This window comes from Neopsephotus bourkii, unplaced genomic scaffold (genome assembly GCF_033783945.1).
Source record: "Neopsephotus bourkii isolate Nb327-2 ecotype Australia unplaced genomic scaffold, CSIRO-AGI_Nbou_v1 NB_1630, whole genome shotgun sequence".
Taxonomy (NCBI): domain Eukaryota; kingdom Metazoa; phylum Chordata; class Aves; order Psittaciformes; family Psittacidae; genus Neopsephotus; species Neopsephotus bourkii.
Genome location: NW_026902105.1, coordinates 3,403,308 through 3,429,088, shown reverse-complemented (window position 1 = coordinate 3,429,088; position 25,781 = coordinate 3,403,308). Strand labels below are relative to the sequence as shown.

At 35.4% G+C, this 25,781-nt stretch overlaps 1 protein-coding gene across 50 annotated transcripts in view; it reads right to left on the bottom strand.

The window, feature by feature from the left end:
* RIMS2 (regulating synaptic membrane exocytosis 2) overlaps nt 1–25,781 on the bottom strand; it is a 448,541-nt gene that overhangs the window by 99,039 nt on the left and 323,721 nt on the right. For 27 of the 50 annotated variants that reach the window (XM_061373344.1, XM_061373350.1, XM_061373338.1 and 24 more), the window contains 3 exons: nt 23,694–23,873; nt 22,469–22,578; nt 21,594–21,626 (listed from right to left, as the gene is read on the bottom strand). In XM_061373344.1, the coding sequence (XP_061229328.1) occupies nt 21,594–21,626; nt 22,469–22,578; nt 23,694–23,873 (323 nt within the window). Of the gene's footprint in view, nt 1–4,060; nt 4,151–21,593; nt 21,627–22,468; nt 22,579–23,693; nt 23,874–25,781 lie in introns of all 50 variants that reach the window. The other 23 variants (XM_061373349.1, XM_061373353.1, XM_061373340.1 and 20 more) reach the window with 4 other exon arrangements.

Here is a 25,781-nt window from a genome sequence, read left to right as displayed (position 1 = left end):
AAAGGAAATTTTAAAATATGCTAATACATGACAGGACCATCTGTTTTATTAATACTATTGATTAATCTTGAGATAAGTCCCTGGAAAGAGTGCAAACACTCATTTGTTTTCAATAAAACAATTATTCATGCCATATATTCAATCTACTTCACTTCTCACTTGTCACAGGTTAAAAAATCCTCATAGATTCAACATGTCTCTTTTTGTAAATTTTACCCACGTCAAGATTCCACAGCATGGTCATAAAATCTTCTGTACCTTCTTCCCCAGACTTTCCAAAGCACACTGAAAGTTATGTCAGGGCCATGGACTTTTTATTCCTCCCTTTCCCAATCCATTTCTGTTGAAAGTAAGTTTTCATCAACAAACATGAACTACTCCATGACTCCACTCTGCTCCTCTCCGTTTCACAAGTTGATCATTTTATACTAGCTGACTCCTTTAAAACTGTAAATTTCATTTATCCAATGCTCATGAGGTTATTTACATGAAATTCTAATGTGCTCTCTGCTCTCTGTGTCCTACCATTACTTTGTTTTTTCTAGCCTCATCCATTCCTTGTTTCTTACCATATCTCACTTTTTATAATTTTCTAACAATTGCACTTTCAATTCTGATTACAAACTTCTTTTAAAATAACGACGACTTTGTTTTGAATTTTTTTTATATTTTACTACTTCAGCTGATTCCATGGCAATAGATAACCTACAAAATTATACTCACATTAAAATTATTCCTGAAAGACTTTGTACAGTCAAGGAATACTACCCATGTGAGAGAGAGACATATATATTCCATGGATAAAACAAGCCTTCAAATTGAAAGCCAGTTTATGTATATATACTTACCATTTGTAATCACCCACTGCCTTTGTATTTTCTGATATGCTTAACCTACCATTGTCCTTTAAAACTTTAGTATTATATTAAAGAAATATGACTTTTCCCCAAATAATTACAAGGACACTCCATTTTTACTTCACTACACTCTGAGATGTATAAATCCATTTCAACTATTCTGTCTTTTTGGTCAATCATGGTAAAATATGTCAGCACTTTCTCATTATTCTGTTCTTCAACTGTTGCTGAGAAGTTAGAAGTGTCTGCGGCAAAGGTCAGATATTTGATGATACTGCAATCTTTCCAACCGGCAACAATAACAAAACTATTATAGGATGGTTTCCAGATAATAACCAGCAAATCTGATGTCTCCATGTAGAAAGAACAAGTGAAAATCAATAGTGTTTCCTTTGCTATCTCATGAGGATAGGTTTTGCACTACCTGTATCAAAGAACTGATAGAATTAAGTATCACTGCCTTGATATCCTAAACTATGTGTTTTTTCCCTTTAAACAATTCTGATGTGTTCAAGAGATATGAAGATACCAATCACTGTAAGAAAACTAATCTTATCTTTGTCAGTACAGAACACATTCCGCACTCATAGCCTACTTCTTTCCAACTTCTCATAAGGCCTCATATATGCAAATGCAAAGCCATGTGGAAATGCTTGCATTCTGTGCTGCTTTTTTTTCCTTTAGTCTTTTTTTTTTTAATTCACTGGCCAAGGAAATGTGATTAGAGGATGAGAATTTTATTCACTTTCTTTTATATGCCAGCAATTAGAGCTCAAGAGGCAGGGGTGCTGAAAATAGAAATGCTTAATAATATCAGATAGGAAGAAATAACTACTCCACATTCTCTTTGATGTGGTGGTGTCTCGAGAATGCAGTAGTCTCTGACAGAGTGCTGACACTGGAAGGGCACACACATTCAAGACATGGCTTGAATTTTGATGCTATGCTTACCAATGATTCTGCAACTTTACTCTTCCAATCCTTCAAAATCTTTGCATTAATACAACTGACTCTTCGGAAAATATGAACAGTAGTTTTGCAAATTTCCTCAGAACTGAAGAGATTACACGCACTGCTAATAAAACATGTTGATTTCTGATATTCAGGAGCACAACTTTATCAGCATCTTCTATTGAAAACCCTGAAACCATTTTACTACTTTATTTAATGTCCTTAAATTTTCCTCCGACAAATTTGCTAATCTCTTTTCTAGTCATGCATATTTCTGGAATATTAACGCTTCACATTATTCAATATTGCTGTTATTTTTTCTGTTATTTGGAATTAATTTTATTATCTATTTATGTTTTTATCTACAACTTGCCCACATCTCAGCTCTTCACTCAAGATATGTTACATGCTGATCCTGACTCTTACAAGCAGTGCTTGCTTTTCCTGTAAATTCCTCTGAAGCACTAAATAGGGAGAAGGAAATGCAACTGCAGGTCTGGCATTTTGCAATTAGGTTCCCTAATCTCTGTGTTACAGAGTCAGTTCAGATTTTGCTGCTCTTCTGCAGTTCTGACTTTAACTTTCAGCTGCGAAATAGTTGAGTTTCAACAGAAAACTCAGAAATGATCAGCATGTGAGACCCCGCCTGCAGTACTGTGCTCAGCTTTGAGTCCCCAACACAAGAGGGACATGGCCCTTCTTGAATGAGTCCAGAGGAGGATCACAAAGATGATCTGAGGGCTGGAGCACCTGTCCTGTGAAGACAAGCTGAGAGAGTTGGGCTTGTTCAGCCTGGAGAAGACTCAAGAGAGACCTTACAGCAGCATTCCAGTACCTAAAGGGGGCCTACAAGAAATCTGGAGACGGACTTTCTACAGGGGCATGTAGTGATAGGACAAGAGTGAATGGCTTTATCCTGAAAGTAGGCAGATTTAGATTAGACAACAGGAAGAAATTCTTCACTGTGATGGTAGTGAGACACTGGCACAGGTTGTCCTGTGCAAGAGAAGCTGTGGATGCCCCATCCCTGAAAGTGTTCAAGGCCAGGTTGGACAGGGCTTTGAGCAACCTGGTCTAGTGGAAGGTACCCCTGCCTGTGGCAGGTGAGTTGGAACTAGATGATCTTTATGGTCCCTTCCAGTTCAAACCGTTTTATGATACTGTGATTCTATGTAGGTGAGCCAAAACTGAGAATACAGCATTAATTTAGGAAGTGGCACAGTTGGCCAATCATGTAGACTTTAACTTGCGTGACTGGGATAAGGGCTGTTGTTAGAGTAAGACATCTAATATGCTCATTAGAGAGAGATTTGCAGCCCAAAACTGAACCTAAGTATTCTTGAACTGAAAAATTCCCATCACTCAAGTAGGTCCTTTAAATAGAGGATGAAACCTGCAATGTAAAGCTATCTTTTTTCCCCTTTCCTTTCCCTGTCATTCTTTTCCTTCCCTTCCTTTCCCTTTTCCCTCCACTCTTTACAATGCGTTTACCACCATAACATTACAGTGCCTTTTGCAAGTGCATATATCAATGTGAGTAGGACTTTTTATTGTCTGATTCAGAGGAGAGAACAGTAATATCATAATCATAATCATCATCATTATGACCAGGTTTAATTTTATTGTGATGCATTTGTAGGAACAAAGATGAAGAATAATAATTGTACATCACATTTGGGGCATGCAAAGTTTTCTGATAGTTATAGTTTCAGAAGAAATCTGTTCATGTACAGGACAGACGAAAGAAGAGTTCTCTTAGATTTGAGAACTTCAGATGACAGAAGTATAAAATGCAGCTTGTATAAAAAATTGCATTGAAACATTATTTCTGCCTTGTGTGATGGTGCAAGAAGGTTTCAGATTCAAGACTTTAGAAGTTAACTTTCCCACCATACATGCAGTAGATACTTTGGTTTGATCAACTAAATAAGAATCAGCATCTCATACTTGGACTCCTTAGGCTTGCACCCATAGATAAATCAGAACAAAATTCAACACTAAAGAGCAAGGTAAGTCTAATACTGTGCCAGAATATTTCTAATGCATGTGCATTCTAACACAACTGTTTACAAAAGCAGATCTATTTTGACTATTCTAGAACAGAAATATGTAATCTAGATGGTATCTACATACTAAAAATTTCACACCAAAGTGAAAAAAATAAGGTACGTCAAGCACACACGCATTACAAAAGCATGAAATGTGTTTTTATAGTCTCATGCTTTCATGTGGTTTTCCAAACCCTGACAAACCTGGCTCAGAATGGTGTTTCTTTTTCGGCAATGGTTTGTCATCAGTTATTGTACCATTCACCTTTTTCTGCTGGTCCTCCCATGTAACTTCTAGCATAAACCAAAAACAAAAATCAGAAATATTATGTAACATTATAAGACACCTAATATTTGGGACAACTTGACCTAAGCAAATATACTATCATTAACATGGCAAAAAAAAATAATTAGTTCTTTAACAAGGCCTGTGGTGAATAAAATTAGTAAACATTTTAATAATGAAACAGGACGTACTACACAAAAACTAATATCTATATGGTGTGCCAAATCTTCTGCTTTCTGATATTTACGAATTGGAGTAAACCCCACAATTACTTCTTCAAGTTTTCAAAGTTAGCACTCTATATGCTATAGCTTCTTATGGTATCTTTGTGTTACTGTAAATAAAAAAGGAAGTTTAAAATATTTTGGTATAAAGCTTTTGCAAACTTATAAATAAATAAAAAAAAAAGTGAGCCAGCAATCATGTATGATTACTCTAAATTAGCAAAGTATTTTCAACAATGTATTGTTAACCCAAAACAGGGGTTTATTTACTTTTCTAAATCTGGGATTTGATTTAAATTCAGATTTTAGTTTAGGCAGATTAATGTAGCCAATAAAAACTCACTTGCTAGTTATGGATCCTCTATTCTGAAACAGGCATTTCTGGCCTAACTGCTTAGAAAAGTACAGATTCTATACCATAAGCTCCATTTTGCTTTGGGCTGTTAAGAATCTGCTTATTTTGCTGACCGTTAAGCGCAAAGCTCCTCACAGCCATCAGGCACAGATATAACCACTTTTATGGGCACAGAAATAGCCAGTGATATAGGAGAATACGATAGATATGGAATAAATTTTCAACCTTATAAATTAAAAATAGATATAAAGTGATAACAGCCTATGAGTTCATTGTTCTTTTTCTTTTTTTTTTAATGAAGGAGGTTTAAATGAGACTGATGGGCATCTGGCATTCAAAATGTAAACATGAAAAATGTTATCTCTAGGCATCCTGTAGCCTTCTTATCTGTGGCTGTTGTTCTTTAAAAGGTGGCTTTGATTTTTGCAATTGACGGAGTTGTAGGGTTCAAGTAACACATCAATAAATAATGATTTAATGACACCACAGATACGCATGCTAGAACAGCAACTGTCATCTTTGAAGCACCATGTGTACTAAGTACTGAATAAGAAACTTAAAAAAAAAGGATTCTGTTTCCAATCTGTGGAAATAAATTCTCCCTACAAAGTATTTTTTCCTACAAAAATATGATTCTTTTTCTCTATGAAAATACACACTTAGCAATAAAATATATACTGATGACATCTATGTTTCCTTTTCCTTGAATGAATCCAAAAGTGTCTTCTTAACACACACACACAAAATTCAATGACCTTAGTAAAGCTACCTTTGACTTTAAGGATAGTCAGTGCTAGGAAAAAAAACAAACCAACAAACCATTGGACAACCATTTTGGTCAAATAGTGGAGACATTTAAAATAAGATAAAAAGTAGGCAGACAATAATCTCAAACACAGGATTTTGTCAAGATCTATAATGACCAGTCTAAATACTGAAGAATACCAGGAAGCCCAGAGTGATTCTGATGCTAGCTTTATCACAGTCTTACAAGACAAGGACCTTCTCAGTCAGTTCTTTCTCAGAACTCCTGATTCAGTTCTGAACCTAAAAACTGTAATTTGCTCAGTCATCAAAATCACTTATCATACCAAAGTTCCCTAGCAAAAGAAAAGCTTTCCTAAGCCTTGCTAATTTTTGAGAACCAAGTATCTAGAAAATAGCTAATCCACTTGGGAGAACTCTAGAAGTGTTTCTATAATAACACTTGAATTGACAAACACAACCAAATGAAACCGAAATACAAATATAACTGTTTGAATAAATACTTTTTGCCATATGTTAACCTTAAAAAAGCCAACCAAACAAACAAAAACACTATTCTAAAAAGCAAGACGGGCTACTTTTTTATGTTTATACTAGAAGCGACAGAATGAGCAAGTAAACAGTTTCAGACTTCCAATGACATCCTTCTATGGCTTTAGTTATTCTTACAGCATGTCAGCATTAAATGCAAATGGCTGTTTAATTTTATTAGCAGTTATGTGCAACTCTTAGATTGAGTAAATGCAGATGGGAGATGCAGAGCTCAGGTGAAAAGACTTCATTGATTTCTAAACGATTTCAAGAGTTTGGCTACCAATGTTTATTATTTCAACTCAGAAATTAAAATAGATACCTCTGTTAGATTTATTCTAACATTCAACCTCTTCTTCACCATTTTTTAACACCATTTTCATCTCTAAGCTCGACAAAGCTGAGAAAATAGGTTGATAAATGAGTACTTTTTGTTTGGGAACTAATAAGAGATGCAGATGAATAGACAAAATGCTGAATGTCAGGCTGCCTGTCTCCTCCTTGGTTAGATAAATAATGCATTATAATCTCTAAATTATTAATTATTTTTTTTATTTTTTTATTTACCAAGGCAAAGGGCTGCCATCTATGCCTTTAAGTAAGGCAACTTTTGTCAAGTTGTGAATATTCGGAAAGAAACCATACAGTTTTCTAATTCATCATTCACCTCTTACCACTCTCACTTCCCATACAAATGAGCTTCAATCTGTCTTCTGTTGTGATAATCAGTTTTGACATGTATAAAGAAAAGTGTAAACTGATTGAAATGTATACAAAAAGACCTCTTCTAGATTATATTAAAAATGAGCATCTTGAGTCAGAATATTTTAGGTATCTGATAGATCTCTAAGGCTAGAAAGATTTGACAGATGCACTGATCCAGATTTTTTCCATCAGTGTGAAAGGTACAATCTTTAGATGCAGTTGTTTTATTATATGCAGTTGTTGCACCTACCCCCTGCACTGACCACCACAGTGATTTATGGAGCTCGGCTCTCCCATTGCATGTCATGATGGCACTTGGTTGTGTGCCATTCCCTCTTGAAAATGATGCTCCCTTGTGCTGCTTGGGAGAGGGGGTTGGCACACTCACTACATCTAGCGTGAAGTACAACCTCAGCATGTTTTACATTTTTGTTTAGAATATTCAATATGAAATATATGAAAATAATACATGAGAAGAATATTTGCACATTTCCAAATACTTAATTTCTAAACATGTCGACTTAGCACCAGGAATGCTGCAGTTTAACTGGAATGATGCTGCAAACCAAAGTACAAGGTGATGCAGCAAAATATCAAATGCTAATGATGAGTTCTATTATGCAAATAGTATTTCCTTCCTTTCTTTTCTCCACACTATAGAGAGTAATAGCCCCTTTCACAATTACCCCTTGCTTGCAAAATTTTATATACTTTCTCTTTTATTTCAATTTGCATTATTTTTATTAAATCCACTCATCTTTTACATTCTTTTCAGCACCTAAAATTCCTGTGAAGCAATTTTTATCAGTGCTTTTCTAGTTTTAGACTTTTAATTAGGTTGTCATAAAGTCTTAACTTTTTCATTGGGACATGATTTAGTCATCTTTTCCTGCAACTGAAAAGTCCTCAGATCTTCTTTCTATTTTTCATTTTATAAGATGAATGTCAGAAAGGAATTATGTTCTTAATGCACAGTGACTACTGTGAAAATGAGTCACAAGTGGATTTGGCTAGTGCTTCTTAAACACAAGGCACCACAATAAGCCACTAGAACTATGGGATTAACTGTCAAAAGCTGAGAAACTATGCTTTGAACAGGATACTCAAGATGTTTAACTCATGCATTAAGAACACAAGAAGAATATCTAAAGATGTAAAAAAGGATAAATTCATGTTATGGAAATTTTAATTTACAAAACAAAGTCCACAAGAAAATTTTTAAAGCATCACCAGTCTGAAGAGTTTGCACAAGGAGAAATATTCGCAGCTGTGTCAAATCTCTATTATGGGAAAGCAAATGGCTGCAAGTCATGATACATTAATTGTCCCAGACATACTACATTATATCTGGAATGAATCCAGTCCCACCTTGCACCACCAGCATGCTGCTAATGGCATCAAGGCCAGCTTTAAGTGACACTAAGTCATCAATTAAAGGCTTTATGCCAGGCTGCTGCTGCTCCTACATCAGAGGGAACTTCAGACGCCTCAGGAAAGAGCAAGGCCTCCTGTCTCTCCAGGTGATACAGCACAGCAAATATGAAGACAGAACTTTTTAGTTTCCTCTTTTATCATAGTAATAGTTGATTTACATTTTGATGCTCAAAGCATTCATGAGAGACTCGATGACTTCCTCCAAAGAGTGAAATGAATTTGGGTCTGCATTGCCCTAAATGTTGGTAAAGTTTGGACAGCATAAAGGTAGGGACAGCACCTCTCCCTTTTGTGTTTTATGAGCACACACAGTATCACACAGAATCCCAAGGGTTGGAAGGGACCTCAAAAGATCATCTAGTCCAACCCCCTGCAAGAGCAGGGTAACCTAGAGTCCATCACACAGGAACTTGTCCAGGCGGGCTTTGAATATCTCTAACGTAGGAGACTCCACAACCCCCCTGGGCAACCTGTTCCAGTGCTCTGTCACTCTCACAGTAAAGAAGTTTTTCCTGATGTTCACATGGAACCTCCTATGCCCCAGTTTACACCCACTGCCCCTTGTCCTATCACTGGACATCACTGAAAAAAACCTATCTCCATCATCCTGACACTCACCCTTTACATATTTGTAAACATTGATGAGGTCACCCCTCAGCCTCCTCTTTTCCAAGCTAAAGAGACCCAGCTCCCTCACCCTCTCCTCATAAGGGAGATGTTCCACTCCCTTAATCATCTTTGTGGCTCTGTGCTGGACTCTTTCAAGCAATTCCCTGTCCTTCTTGAACTGAGGGGCCCAGAACTGGACACAATATTCCAGATGCGGCCTCACCAAGGCAGAATAGAGGGGGAGGAGAACCTCTCTTGACCTACTAACCACACCCTTCTAATGCACCCTAGGATGCCATTGGCCTTCTTGGCCACAAAGGCACATTGCTGGCTCACGGTCATCCTCCTATCCACCAGGACCCCCAGGTCCCTTTCCCCTTCACTACTTTCCAGCAGGTCCTGTACTGGTACATGGGGTTGTTCTTCCCCAGATGCAAGACTCTACGCTTGCCCTTGTTGAATTTCATCAAGTTATTCCCCACCCAACTCTCCAGCCTGTCCAGGTCTCACTGAATGGCAGCACAGCCTTCTGGTGTGTCAGCCACTCCTCCCAGTTTAGTATCATCAGCAAACTTGCTGAGGGTACACTCAGTTCCCTCATCCAGGTCGCTGATGAAAACATTAAACAGCACTGGTCCCAGCACAGACCCCTGAGGTACTCCACTAGTTACAGAATCATAGAAAGCACATACATGCAAACATACTTTCACAAACACACACACACACACACACACACACACGCACAAATGCACACGCAAACACCTTTTATAAGAAAAAACTATTCTATGATTCTACTTGGCAAATTTGTGCCAAATCAACAAATGAGTGCTAGGATATGTTAATATAATTTTAAGAGAAATAAACTGTTGTTCATAAATGACAATGTAAGCATCATTTATATTGCAGTTTTAAGTAATACAGCATCCTAATTAAAATCCTGACATATCTTAATTATTTATTGTTTCGATTTCTTCTTCCTTACATAATTACACATTCTGCAAAAAAAACAAACACCCTGGTCTCCATCCTGTGGGGTTGCAGTGGGAATATATTAAAAGAACTTTAATGGAAGTCATTTGGTAGGCAATAAAAAATACTGCTGCATATCCACATTTATTATTATCATTACTAGATGAAAAAAAATAGGATCCCTCTATATGGGTATTACACTGATTTGAATTTTTTGCTTGATTAAATCTATTCAATCGATTTGAATCTTTAGCTGATTTTACAGAAAAATTGTAGATGTATTCAAACAAGCTCACAGAGAGTACTTGTTGCAATATCACTTAGTAAAATAATACCCTTCCTTTAGCTAAAAATCAAAGTATAACAGTGCTGCTTTTATAAATACAATAGAGTTGTAAAACATGAAGAAAAATGCATCAGATCAGTCAGAAATAAAAAACAGTCAGTTACTGGTACATTAAATAGGAGTGTATAAATATTTACTAAAGTATATTTAAAGATCACAAACTAAAGATATTATTTTTAAGACACTATCAAAGCTTTTTCTCCAGGATTGTCTTGGGCAGGGAAGGATTTATTTGTTTGTTTCATAGCTTCTTAAATGCTTTTAAAATAATGGCAGTTTTGCTCCCTCTTCTGGTTATATGCCTGAAACATGTCAAACGAATGCAATATAGCTGGCCTGCTGGTCTCTCATCAGTAGGAGTATTTTGAATCTCAGAAGAACTGCTCTACCGAGTCACCCATTTGAACAAAAATTGCAGGTTTTTGTTAGCAGAATAGGCTTAAGACAGGAGAAAGGGTGCAGAGAGCCTATGAGAGAATTGAAGACATCATGTAAAGATACCACGAATGTTTCCATAGATTCCAGAGGCACAAGTCATAGGAGGCTGGGGATCCAGTACCTTGAATAAGCACTACTACACACTCATTCTGCTCATATTGCTTTCCCCCAGCATCCACACCTGGTCTGCTAAGGACCAGACACTGGACTAGACAGAGTTTTAGTCAGACCCAGTATGGCTATCCTCATACTGCTATGAAGGACAAACACAAAAAAAAGTCAAAATATCACCAGAGTCTAATGAGTAATTGATATAAATAATGCAAATTGCAAGTAACGCTGAATGTAAATGTGGAGCAAAATGCAAGGGTCTGATTTGCACCTCTCTCCCACAGTCTGCTTGTTTGCATACCCATTCCTCATGTGTCAGAGAGTCCTCTGCACACAAGTAAATGTGAACAGCCTACAAATCCATTCTGAAGAATGCAGAATGCAAGGTTTATCTTGGTATAGGTTTGGGGTCTTTTTCCAGCTTATTTTCATTATAAAACCTGCAATCTTATAATCTTACATTTCCTATGTAGAAAGATAATTTATTATTATATAACCGTACATCTCTCACACACACCCACCCCCGAAAAAAAACCTCTGCAAGCAATCACAGGTGTTCTCTCACTTCTAAGTGCACTTAAGACTGAAGTTTACAGCATTATTTCAAAATGTTAAAAAGTTACTCCATTTAAAATGGTTCTGAAAATAAGCCAGTAGTTTTAAGCACTAATACTAACCAATAGGGAAACACAATAAATGGGTTACAGAAAGATGAAAAATATATATTTGTTTCTTTAGAAAGCTCTAGGGTCTTTAGAATATCAAATGCTACTAAGTAATAATATACAGGTTTTCCTATTGTTCAATTTTACATGTAAATTTTACACAAATCTTTACATGCAAATGCTGTCCACAGCAAAACACCTTTGTTATATTTCATCATTACTTATATATTTAAAAAATGTTAGCTTAGTAACCAGACAAACTATGTTTGATTAGCAGGCCAAATAAAATTACATTGCCATGTACAAATCTTAGAAGCACTATTTTATATTATGATGTAGTTTTGAAAGATGCCACCTCACGTTTTGTATAAAAAAGTCAAACTTGAACCTATTTATGGGCGAGTAAGTAGTTAGACTCTTTCTAATTTGTCATATTTCCCTATAGTTTTAGAGTTAAATTTGTAAAATAGTCACCCACATAATAAGGAATTTCAGCGGAAGTAGGATTTTCAGTCTGGAGAATTCTTTACTTCTAGTGGCTTGTGGTGGTGTGTTGGGTTTTGGTTTTGGTCTTCGGATTTGTTTTTTTTTTCTTATTTCACCATTTTTCCAGTGTGCAGATTGTAGTTATGTGCCTGTCTAAAACTCAAGACGTCTATACCTTACTTAAGCCTTACTTTCTTTGAACTAGAATTTAATTAAAATCATGTATTAGTCTAAGTACTCATAATACATATGAATATGTTAAGTATTGTCACAGCACACATAAAATTCATTATCATTTTCCAGGCAAAATTCAGAAGCTGCCATTCATAGTCTCTTAGCAAAGTCTATAGTCAGTGGGCCAGGGGAAGACATAGCATGCAAAAGACTCACGCCAGTCATGTTTAGTAGTTCAGGCAAAGTGTAAGCCCCATTTCCAGGAATCCCAAATGCACTTAGGTGGAAGAAGATGCTCAGGTCAGCCAGCAGTATGAGTTCCCTCTGGCATGACAGCCACATGCTTGTTTTTCAAAAAACCCATACATATACACACTGTCTCTGCAAGTCAGTTAAGCAGGCCATCGCTCCTTTGACTGGGGTCCCTTTATTCTGTATAGTTTGCACTCCAGTCAGCTAAATTCTTCACATTGTGTCTAAACTGTACAGCAAGTCTGGAATACAGCATACTTTTAACTCTAGTCCTCCAGACATCCAGAATGGTCACAGAATGGTGGGGTTTCCATGCATGCAGAAACCAGAGAGCATAGAAAGGGGGTGACTTGGTGACTTGGGCCTTGTCTTGGTACAGACTCAAAACACAAACAGGCTCCAGTCACTTCTCAACCTGGGGCATAAGAACTGGAAGGCATTCCTGCTAACCATAATATAGACAAAGTTGTGGTATAATTATGTAAAATATTCCAACGAGTGAGGGAACTGATAATCTGAAAAGCTTAACATTTTGCTTTGGCAACTATATCATCTTTTATGAACCCTAAATTAATACACTGAAGGCCAAAATTACATGGAGCCTTTTCTCACAAACTCAAATGATAAAAAGGTGTCATACAAAATATATGAAAGAGAAATGCAAAAGACCTGAGGAAAAAATAAAAGGGATAGTGATTTTGGTAATAAATATTTGAAATCAAAAGCTTGACACACACCAATCTTTTGGAGTAAAGGAGCTCTGCAGAAGAAACTTCTAAAATGCAAAATGGACACTTTAGAGAAATGAATAAATATATGAAAACAAGCTACCTTAAATACAGGTTAGTAGTATTTAGTTTCTTGTGCAAAGGACATCTTTCAGGCTATCTAAGTAAGTATACAAACTATTGGGTTTTCTAAAGGAGTGAAAGATAAACCAAACAAAATCAGCTTTAGCCTGACTTGATAACTTATTATTGGTTTGTCAGCTTCACCAAGTCAGTGGCAAAAGCATCCAGATTTACCAGGATTGGAATTTGGATCTTAAAAGCATAAGGCACTGAACTATCTGGTAATTAGCAAGCATTACAGTTACAGCAGGCAGAATTCCAGCTTCTGAATTTGCTCAGGACTATGCTGGCACAGCAACTAGAGTAAGGGAAATGACCCTGTGCATTGCTGCCAATACAGCACCCCCTCTGCAAAGGCATGCAATGTCTATGCAGGATAATAAGCAGCATATCAAAACCAGTGTGGTTTTCCCTGAAACACAGTGAGCTAGCAGAAGCAAAACTGAATCCCTACTCTCCTGATACCTGTATTCCCTCTGCTAAGTTTTTCAAAGGAGTAGAAAGCAAGGAATAGCCCACAATAGTGTAAATGGGGCTACTCTCCACATGTAGTAGAGATTAAGAACGAATATCTAGATTTTAATAAAGGCAAGGCACTACCTTAGCTGATTCATTGGCACAAGACATTGATGAGACAAAGTCTATACGTAATATGTCTCTAGAAGTACATGGAAAAATAATCACAGATTTCTTAAAAGTTATCAAAGCAATCTAGAAGCAAGAACTGGAATAAAACTTCAAAGTAAGCTGTGGTTGTTCATTGTACCTCTACTGTTCTATTTTTAGATAATAAATTTTAATCTCCATGTTAACATTTCAGTGATTTGAATTAAGCTTATTCCTACAGCATTTGAAATAGAAATGACCATCGAACATAATGAGAAATAGACAATAGAGATGATTGCTAATAACATAAGCCTTTCGCTACTAGTATATGCTAATTACATGGCCCATCTATCCTGTGACTAGCAGAAATGTGCCAAACTTGCAGAACATATAGGTGGTGTAAACTGCATCTTCAGTTACACACTTAGCTGTAAAAAAAAATAAAAAAATCTGGAGCCTTTGATTTGAATAAAGATTTTAAAACCACAGTTGAAAATAATTATTTTAAGTGCAAGATGCAAAACAACACAGGAAAATTGAACATACATGAACTCACTAATTCTGAGCTAGTAGAACTAAGCAAAACACACACATGCAGCAAAACAAGCAAAATCTCAAGCACCCACAATTCACTAACAGTATCATAATCAACTTGCCTTTTCGCCCATTAACAGGTGGATTTTGATGTTTTTCCTCACAGTCTTTATAACATTAAAGACAGACAATTATGATTAACAATTGGAACAGCTACTACGATGAAAAACGTAACTATAGCACACACAAACATTTTGCAAACTATGTTAGCACGATTCCATGCACTATGCTTGGGTTATCACAAAACGCATAGAGTGAACAGTACACAATACAGAAACATAACAAAAGCAAAGAAAAAGTAAACTCTACTGTAATGAAAAATGGGAAAGCAAAGATCTTGTAGGACACTTTGGATGCTTAAGTGAAACCTACAATTTAAAAAAAAATGTTAATCCCACTTTCCAGCTCCCAAATCTTGAAATTATTCCTGCATCCATATTTCTGAACAAATATTGAGCCCTATCACAGCAATTATTTCTTACTTTGTTTTAAGAAGAAAATATTGATCCATATTTTCTCCTCTTACATAACAATGGGAATAGGGTCCAAAGAAGGATTTTGAAGAAACTAATTCAGGCACACTTTTTTTATTGCACTTTCGGCATACTTATGTTCAGCTAGTAATTTTTCTTACCAGTTACTAATAAGTATGTTTCTTGCTCAGCTTGTCATTTTTTGAGCCACCTTTCTTGAGCACTTAATTCTCTCCACATGACTGCAGTAATACCCTCAGTGCATTATCCTTCTGTGGGCTTCATCCCATGGGCCTTGAGGATGAGGTACATATCGCACTGTCTACTTTTAGGCAGCTAAGCTCAGCATTAGTTTAGCCCTAAATATTTATAACCAGAAAAGCTTATCTGTACTGCTCTTCCACATCTACGACTGTTACGTATTATCACAGACAATTTTTAACATGGATAACAGAATGTAACCTATTAACAGTGCATGTAAATGCACATTTCTGCTTTTATGATTCTTTGAGAAAGAAACTTAAGAGCAGAAAACAGATGGTTGGAAAAATCTTTAGATCTCTGAATGTCTTTGAACCTATATGGTGTGTGTTTTCTGAAATTAGAAGGTAAAGTTGTATATTTTAATCAGACAGTATTTGAGTTGAAAAAAAGACTTGCATCTGACTGATTTTACCATCATCTATTACTTCTCATAACTCTTTCTACCAACTGAACTGTCTTTCAAACAGGATGAGGGACGTCATACAAAATACTCAAAATATGTCCATGTAATGCAGTTTCCTACTATTTTTGTTCAGCATCATCAGTCTGCCTACACAAAGTAGGGGAAAAAAAGTGTCATGACACAATACTTTACTTTCCTGCTTGTAAAAAGCATCAGTGTAGAGGGTAACACATCTAAAGATTGCCCACCCAGATCTGCTGCTATAACTTGATCATAGTGAGAGTACTTTCATAAAAAGGGATTAAAAAAAAAGTGAAAAAGTGACTTTTTTGCAGGTTGAACTATTTTAAGCATTCACAAACTGGTAAATAAACTATGGTGTATTGAATTTGTCTTGTTCTCACATACAATTATATAATTTTTGTCTGGATTTTGACTTCTAATATATGTATAGGCTGGCTGGTAAAGCTTCCCTACATGCTCAGAGGGAGATGTTTCTGAAGGAAATAGGCACTTTTGGTCAGACAGACCTGCCCCAACCTCCGATTCCTGAACTCCAGTAAGTTTGTTTTCTTCATCTCCTGCTGCATTTGTTTAAGCAAGGTATGACAGGGGAAAAAAAGCAAGACAAAAACACGCATGCTTTGTTACAAGCTGTTCAGATAAAAGATAAACATCAAACAAAAGACATTCACAACAGCATACAAACCAGCAATCTGTAGCATAGACTATTTTTTGAGTGAATCAAAGGTTAAATAAATCCTTTTGCTATTTTTCATTAATAGCTCTGGTTTACTCCAATGAGATCCTTCTAGTAAGTAATGATGGTCATATGCAGCTCTTAATATCACTTGTTGACTATTTCTGACTAAATTATTGAAGCACCGGAAAGCAGACAGTAAGTACCAAGGCAGAGAAAGTAGACATATATTAGTAGGTAATTGGTTTAAAAGCATTTTCTGCTTGGTTTTACTTTAGTTTTTCTCTATTCTTGTAGACCATATTTAAAATAATGTATAAATCACAAAGAAGTGGGCATACTCAGTACCTTTATGAGAGCAGAAGAAACAATGCAAATGTTTTTTCCAGCTTAGAAAAAAACACACCTCAATTTGCTGGATAATATGATTTTTAGCAGGATTTCAGAGTAGTTAGAATTCAGAAAGACATGTAGTTTCCCATCACTAACTACAATTGCCTAGAGCATACATAAATATTAGAGAACACCAAAATAGTTGGAAACAATTGTGACAATATAATTAATGATAAGCAACCCAAATATCTTTATATACTGCACTAATAAAGAACCATAATTTTCTTTTTGACAAAATTCATCTAATACTAGAGTAACAACAATAATTATATAGAAGAGTGTTGAGCTGAATGACTGGTGTATCATATGCCTGGTTTAACTTTAATGTCAGTTATTCATTAACCACTGTTTTGAGGTGATGCAACATACAGTTTTTCATGGTTCACATTGTGATTACTTACTGATTTCTTTAATGTTCTCTCTTCCCAGAATTTTATCCAGTTCTCTCATTACTTGTACAGATTTATGTGCAACTAAATAGGTCATTGAATTATCTAACTTCAGGTTTACCCAAGTTGTAGTAATAATAACCTAATTGTTCTAACAGGTTACTGTTGATAAGGAGAGAGAGGTTTAGACTATAATCAAATTATAATCAAAGCCATGGAAACTAATCTCTACATAGGTTTCTGCTCTATAATTCTGTGATAAAATCATGACATTTAAATTCCAACTGAAATAATGACATTGAAAACTCCAATTATAGTATTTCTCAGGGACATCATCTATACTGTCAAACTTCTTGCATAGAGAAGAATGCACAGAAAGTGTGCCAAAGAATTGAAAAACATGATTCCACTAGAACTGAACTAAAATGATTTTGTCATGTTGGTATCCTGAAACATAAACAACTGCTCTTTTGAGCACAGCTGTATGGCTCTACTTATTTTTCTTTAGGCTTTTTGTAGTCTCAGACCTAGACTGTAAGACCTTCAACTGGCATAAAGAACAAGGTATTTAATTCCTCATTTTACCAGTCTAAAAAAAAAATTTATGAACCCTTATTTCCCTTGGAAGTTCAGAACCTTTCAAGTAAGCACCCTAAGCCCTGTGTTACTGGTAACATTTGTTCAAGATTTTCTATGGAAATTGTACCAATACAACAAATATTTCAATATTCTTTGGGGGCTGAGGGACCTGCCACATCTCAGGAGAGTGAAGAAAGCATCCATAAGTAGAACTCTAAGGTATATTTTGTAAATTCGTAGTTGAAATAAAAAATCCAAGGTAGATTCATGCATTATCGTAAGGCAGCCTTGTTACTGATGCTAAACTACTCTCTTTCCTGTCAGGAACACATAACACAAGTTACCCCATGCAAGCAAGTACACAGGTACCATGGAAATAGTCACACAAAATTGGGGTGGGTGAAAAGACATGTACCTTCATTTTTTAAATTGCTGTGTTTGACTATTACAAAGTCATCAAGTTCCTAGCCAAGCTGAAGGTAGTCCAAGTTCCAGTCCTTTATTATATAAATGTGATCAATCACATCTTACAGAACCCCCCCCAAAACCAAAACCTAACTTATATGCCATATATTTTTTAAATATATGACAACACAGCTGATAGAGTATGATACAATTATGACAAGTTCTCTGTAATTGCATTGTAATACTCTGTCTCCCTTCAAACTCTGATAGGGCACTGAAAAACACACAATAAAATTCCTTCTTATATTGCAAAATTAAGTCTCATTTAACAGACGAATTATTTTCTGAATGAGACATAGACACTTAAAATAAGCAGCCTGTCTTTCCACCTGTCAACAGTATCTGTGTTTTCCTAACCACGAGAGTGTCTCAGTACTTTGCACTCTATACTGGGTGAGTTCCAACAACAATGCAATTGACAGTATAGATATTTTCTTTTTAAAGTTTTAAAATTATATCTGAGAGATATAAATACTGGAGATATGCATGATAGCTATCTCTGATTAAACCTAATCAGCTACCTCTGTTAATTCTATTCACAGATAATTTTATTCTGGAATTAGATCACCCACCACTGATGTTAAGAGGAGACAGTTAATCAGCATCAGTGTCAACTTTAACAGCATCTGAAACAACTTTCCCAAGACACAAGATCACGTACTTAAAGTCTGTACCATAGAGCATAAACAGAAGGGCAGATCCTCACTGAGCTCTACTACTTGCTAAATTTCTGAGCATTTAATTTTTATCTTTAAAGTTTTCATTAAATTTCTTTGGCCTGAGATAATTTTCTAGCTTCTATAGTTGGGTAGATGATTGGGATTTGGTTTTGGTTTTGTTTTTCGTTTTGGTTTGGTTTTTGTACGGATGAAGAAAGAATGTCCATGTTTATGTTTAAGAGGAAAAGGAAAAACCTGTATCAGGAAAAATTCTCTGCTTGATTAGCAATTAACAACAAACCTAAAAGGCTAATACTGAATACATTCAAGAGCATTTTACGGTGTTTCATTTTAATTAGCAGCAAGCGGTCATCATGTGTATCCTTCCATCAAAGCAAGTAAGAAGAAAGGAATATATCTGCATATAAATGAAAAAATCTTGTTAACCCGTAAGAACTATAAATATTCCAGTATTCACTTATCATCTATATCACTAACAATACAAACACTTAGGAGTACATAACCATTTCACTGCTAAAAATGAGTTGTTTTTCTACAAATGTTCATTAGAAACAAGGTATCTCTATCTCTAGCATAATTTAAAAATATACAAGTAAAATCTCAGCTCTTTTTATCTTTTAATTCTGACCCTAATCTGGAAAGCAGTTACTCAGAGCTTTTTTCTCCTGCAGATTCCTCCCGTTCCAGTTCTAGTCATATAGCCTTAAGGACACTGTATTCCATGTTACACCAAGAACTGTACTATAACAAAAAAATTTTCACAACTGCAAATTATTCCATTATTTTTACTTGCATTTCTATTACATTCTAAGAAACGGTATGCAGTTTCAAAATACAGATTATTCAAATGAACACAGACTAAATGAGACTACTGCAGGAGTGACAAACATAGAACTTTTTCTCTCCTGCAACACTGACACTACTACCGATTCCTATTTGTGTGTAATGTATTTTCTACTAACAGTTTTCTTCAGTATAATTCTGACTTATTCTGGTCAACACTAACATCATTAATTTCAAAATAAACATACATGTCAATAATGACGTGCAAGACACGCATACATGTGCATGTGTCCATAAATACAAAATCCCCTCTCATTTGAGTCAAGTATGTGCTTCTGTAAATACAGAAAGGACCACTCTGTGGCAGTGACATCTTCTGGTATGGACATATATCCTTCCCAACAACAGACAACTGTTTCAATTATCACCAACCAACAACTGTTTTTTTTATCATCTGGGCATAACTCATAAAAATCTATTAAAATGTCTATAAAGTTTTCAGGCTTATTTGCTGCTTTATTTGTAAATTAATAACATAAACACCTTTAATATAGTACATGATTTTGATTTTGGTACTTCAACTGCTTAAAAATATATTTTTGTAATATTCAGTTCTCCACAGTAAAAACCTGCTATTAGTCATAATTATGTTCTGTCACTGACAGAAGTTAGGTAATCTGCTAATCATATAAAATGTTATTCCTTCTAAAGAAAATTATTATCCCTCTTAAAGAGAAGGATTAGAAACTCCTAAGGAAGTATAAAAAGAGCCTTAAAGCAGAATCATATTGTTAGTAGACTATGATCTCTTAATTTATGACAGAAAATTATATAGAAAACTGTATGAAAGCAATATCTAAGGATTATGGGTTTTATCTACAGTGTTTACCACCTTTGTATATGTAAAATTCAACATAAAATGGTTTAGTTACTGTATCTCGAGTCACTGATGATGATCTGACTGCATACTAAAAATCTGTATCTGTGGATTTGGCAACTTTTTATAACCCAGGTTTTCCAAAACTACTTTAGACACAGGTACAGGAAAATATTACTCAGACTTAAACTAAAAGAAAATAGAGATCCTCAAGTCCCAGCAGTACTTACCAGAGCAAACCCTTCTAGCACTCCTATAAAAAATAATTATTTTATTGTATTTATTATATTTCTCTCTGTAGAACCTATGATGTAAATAAGACTGCTACCTTCTGTAATCAAACATGGTAAAAATATGCAGTACTTCACAATTGTTGCCCTAAAGAGTTCCCAGTCTAAATAGAAATACTAAGTAAAGAGCAGGAAAGAGTAGTAAAACATGAAAGCATATACAGCAAGGACAGCAAACATCATGTGATTAGATATGATTATTTCCTGGCATATCTAGACCGGCAGTTCACAACACATAAAACCACAAAGAAATTAATATACTAGGATGATAATCTGTGAAAGAGATTTCTTTTCATGAAGTTTTGCTTCCAAAATAGAAATAAACAATTTAAATGTGTAAATACTAAAAGTCTGATGAGAGAGACAGATAAAGTAATAGTACATACAGACCCTCACTGGTATAACCAAGGACTGCAATTGATATCTTGGGACTTGCTATTAGGCAAATTAAATGGTTTTAATGGTATAAAATAAGGGGATTAAATTTTAAGCAGAAGTACTATAAATTTTTTAAAAACTGTCTTGATTCAATTCATTCTTGCTCCTATATTATCTGAAAAATTACCTAGTAATTCAGCAACTGTATAACATTATAGCATATTCGCAACAAAAAACCCCTTGATCTGATTAAATGCACGGATAACATTAAACATACCAAATATCCACAAAAGCTTAAATTACAGTATGTGCCTAAAGTGCGAAACCTGAAAAGGTACATACATATGTAGGTTAACTGAAATACTCTCATTTGCTGCAGTGTAAATCCTTGGTATTTAAAAAAGGGCATATGTCTAGGTACTTTTCCAATGATGATTATATTTAGATAGTACTATTTATGCTTTTTTTTTTCATGTAGAACCCTGTAAAATTTATAAGCCACAGGTCTGAATATATTAAAAAAAGGACTAAATAATTATGATAATAATTCCAACTATGTCTGTGCACTCCAGTAACATCAATTGCAGTTGGGTTCATTTTTCCCTATATAGCCTCTCAAAAAGGCTTTCAGGTGAAAAACAAACCCTCCTTTATGTACAGACCTTCATAAGATTCTATTTCCTTGTCTCCATTGTCTAGGGAAAGTAACAAAAACAGAACAACAAACAAACAAAAAAAAGGAACCAAAGCACAGGGGTTAAAAACAACAGAAGCTTTATAAAAGATACAATATACATGTTAAGGATTAAAAAAAAAGAGTGTAAATGGCCATTTAGACTGATTTTGCACAGCACATGAAGTTATCAAGAAGTGGAAGGGTGAAAATGTATATGCTATCAAAAATCTATTTGTATACCTCTGTTTCTAGACATTCTGGAAAATGTCTCCATTGACTAGTGCTTTTATAAGACATTAAAGATAAGCACAGTTATAGTACCACTAAAACATGAATCATGAAATATCTTGCTGATCTCTTCTATTTTAAAGATTATTATGTCTCTTCTTGCTCTTCCTGTTTCAAGATGCAGGTTTTATATTAGCAATTGGTAACATGCTCCATGTGAACACACAAGTGATCAGCTATCTCCTAACTCCCAAAAGAGCCAGTTTTATCACTAAACAACATAAAAAAGATCATTTCCTGTCCCTGTTTAAGTCAGTGACAAAACACCTACTGAACTCAAAAGGAACAGGACAATGCTAACAGTTAGTCCATCTTGGCTCGTGCTACTATTTGGTTCGTTGCACTACTAATTATTATTGTACTGCTAATGTTTCATTTCAGTCAAGACTACTGTAGATATTCAAACATGATAGAAGAATAGAGAGTACAAAATACTACTATCAAATCCCAATTCAGTACTCAAAAACTCAAGAGATTTCAGCTGTAATGCCCCCACAAAAAAAGAATAAATAAATGTAATCAACCTTCATGAACAATTTTGCAATGTCATTAAGGAGAAAAACATACACTTACTTCTCTCCAACGTCCCCTTTGGTGGGAGCTGTGGTAATTGCCTGCCCCTTCGCCCTACTACTGGAGTACTTGATGGGCTTGTCTGAACAGACCCAGTTCGAGGATGTGACCTATGAGACACATTACAAAACAAACCATACCCATTAAAAGACAAATTCATCCTTAAATACCATCAAGAACCGATAACATAAGTAGGCTTTAGATCACTTTGGACCCTTGAAGTCCCAAAGTGAAATTAGTATCTCTTTTCAGAATTAAGACCTGATTAAAAAGAGCTATCTCTCCATGAAAAAGAAGAAAAGAAAGCCAAACTAAGGCTGAACATTCATAAGATGTTTGTCTGCAGTCAAGCCAGAAAATGCATTGTGTGCATATTCATGTGCACATGGATATAATACCCACATACACATAAAATTATCCACAAGTTAAATTCAAGTATCTTTACTCAGCTTGTATTTGGTTAAATTACCATTGAGAGCCATGAGATTACACAGATTTGTCTGAACAAAGTAATAACCTGAGAAAATACACTCATAGTTGACTCTTAATTCTCACTTGGGATTTGATGTTACTAACTCTAACTTTCAGAAAATAGAAGAATGTATTCTGCAGTACTAAAATAAGGAGAGGCTTTACTGAACATCAACTAGACTGAAATGTACTGATCTTTTTACTATTATGTTTATTTAAGCTAAGAGTAAAATATAGAAATCCTCAAAATGTCAATCAGTAAAGTATAGCACTCAAACAGGAACAATACAGACTATGGCACAGTAAAATGTAATCAGAAAAAATGGTGGTTAAAATGGTAGTTGATAGACAAAATTAGCACAGTCCATTTAAAGAAACTTAAAAAAAAAAGTTTCATTTGATGTTGTTGTGATGGTTGTTCCATAAGCAATGTCTGATGAACACAAACAATTTCTCATTCTGTAAGAGAAGTGTATGATATTTATGAGGTGCTTTATGTGGGAAACCATCCAGGATTCCTGACAAATGAGAAATCACAAACAAATGTAGTTAAATACTGTTAGCAAACAATTCGCAATGGCAGCCACACCATTATATCCAGAGTAGAATATAAATAGTGTGTTGGCACTGAAATAGTATCTATTGCTACTAGTGATCAGCTAAGAATGAGGTGATACCAATTAGCTACTGGGAAAATAAAATGGTGAGCTGGTGGGGCAAAAGGGGATTAGTCTGATTGATTTGTCTGTTTCACCTCGGTAAGGCAGGTGAAGGAGGGGCAGATCTTCCAGTCATTAATGAAGGCATCGACCTGATGAGGTTTGAGTCAGGACGCTCTGTGGATCGGGAGCGGGAGTTGGTCCGCTCTAGCATAGGACGTTGCTCTGTTGATCTGGATCTTTGATATGGCTGTCTATCTGCTGCTTCACAATTCCTGTAATGTTAGTCAAAAAGCAGCTCAGTTGACCTTTGACTTTTCTATTAATTATAAAATATGCTGCATGATACTAGTTTGAAGCAAATACTTTTGTCATGTACATTTTTATTGGGTAAAATTTCTGAGTTCGCTTCTTGATAACATACAGTTTTTTATATATGTATGATTTGGCTTGCTCTGTACTCTTGATAAATGGGCTGAAATGTTTCCAATGTCTCAGTAATGACTATCCATGCAATAGTCTGTATCCTGAGAACTTCTGGGAAAAATACTGTTATTTTAGAATCCTAGAATAGTTAAAGTTGGAAAGGACCTTAAGATCATCTAGTTCTAACCCCCCGGCCATGGGCAGGGACACCACATGCTTTTTCTTATTACTACATCAACGTTGGAGGAAAATAACAGCTGACAATATTGAGTCTCACTAAAGCTAAGGACTCATTTAATTGTGCAGTTTAATTGAGCATTTTTAATCAAATTACTAGATTTTTACAGACTGTATTATCTTTAGAGGTAGTACTCCTGTTTATAGGACAGTCCACATTCCAAATGTTATAATTATCATGTAGCACTGTTAACTATCATCAGACTTAGGATGTCTGTCAAAATAGAGGCTAGAGTATACTGATGGGTTCATAGGCAAGCTTGGACTGTAGTCAGATGAAAATGTACAGCATCATTAGTACTTGCAGAGGTTCCATCAACTAGACAAAGTTTGGTTTGTAATAAAAAAAATAAATAAATTATTCTAATCCACAGCCTAATGAACTTTGCCATTAAAAATTACCATTAGAGATGCAATAGGGAAAAGCTAGACTGACTAGAAGAGAATTGCCTGACCAAGCAGTCAAGTCTTTTACTATCTGAGGCAATTAATCTTGCCATTACTTTCAGAAATTAATCAAGTCCACTTTTTTTCACAATGTAACTGGGCTGTTTACAAGGAGTAATATTTGCTGGCAATACCCTAAAATACATAAAATCAAGGTAATTGTAAAAGTAAAATCCAATCCCTGATGGAGCTACTTATTAAATTCATATTCCTCCCACCTCTCCCTGAGTAACTGAACAGCTATAGAATACAAATGGGGAACATGTACCCTTCAGGACTTCTCCTTGAGTGAAGTCATGCATTTTACAATGAAGCCAGTTAATACAAAGAGTGACTGGATGGTGATTAAGTGTAACAAGAAGCCAAATACTAATTAGCGTCAAAAAAGAGACATACCACAGTCTCACTATGAAGAGCCTTATTTTATTAATAGCATTAAAAAAAAAAAAAAGTAGTGTGACAGAGTATAGTTGTCTCCAGGGTGGCTAACTTTGCTGAATAGGTTGATAAAGAGTCATTAAAATGAATGTTTCTTGAGGCCTTCCATGAGGTCTTAACTGGACTCCTAGAGCATATGAAGGACTTACCACAGACAGGTTCAGAACAATACCATTCACTATGAACCTACATCTATAAGCTCCTAACAAGCAAACACACCACAGCAAGACACATAATGGTAATTATAAGCTGAGGCACTAAAGATTGGAGGAAAAGTACAATGAGCCTGGCACAAAACCACAACAGAATTACCTCTCTTCTTCTTTTATCAGATCTGTTTCTGAATGGGAAGCTTCATCAGCAAAAACATCCACTGTCTCGCTTCTTTTACATTGTGGGTAGACAAAAAAACAAAACCTTAGCTTTGATATGAATGTTGCTTAGTTTAGGTAACTGTTCAAGAGAGGTTTCAGCACTACAGAAGGTGAGAAAGGTGTCAGCCATCTGCATGGTGGTTAAAAAATCACCACGGTAATAAATTCTTAGACTATGGGAATAAATTCCAAGAAAAAATATTCCTAAATTCGATAAAATTACTAACAGAACATCACTGAGGTCCAGACAACCCACCCCTA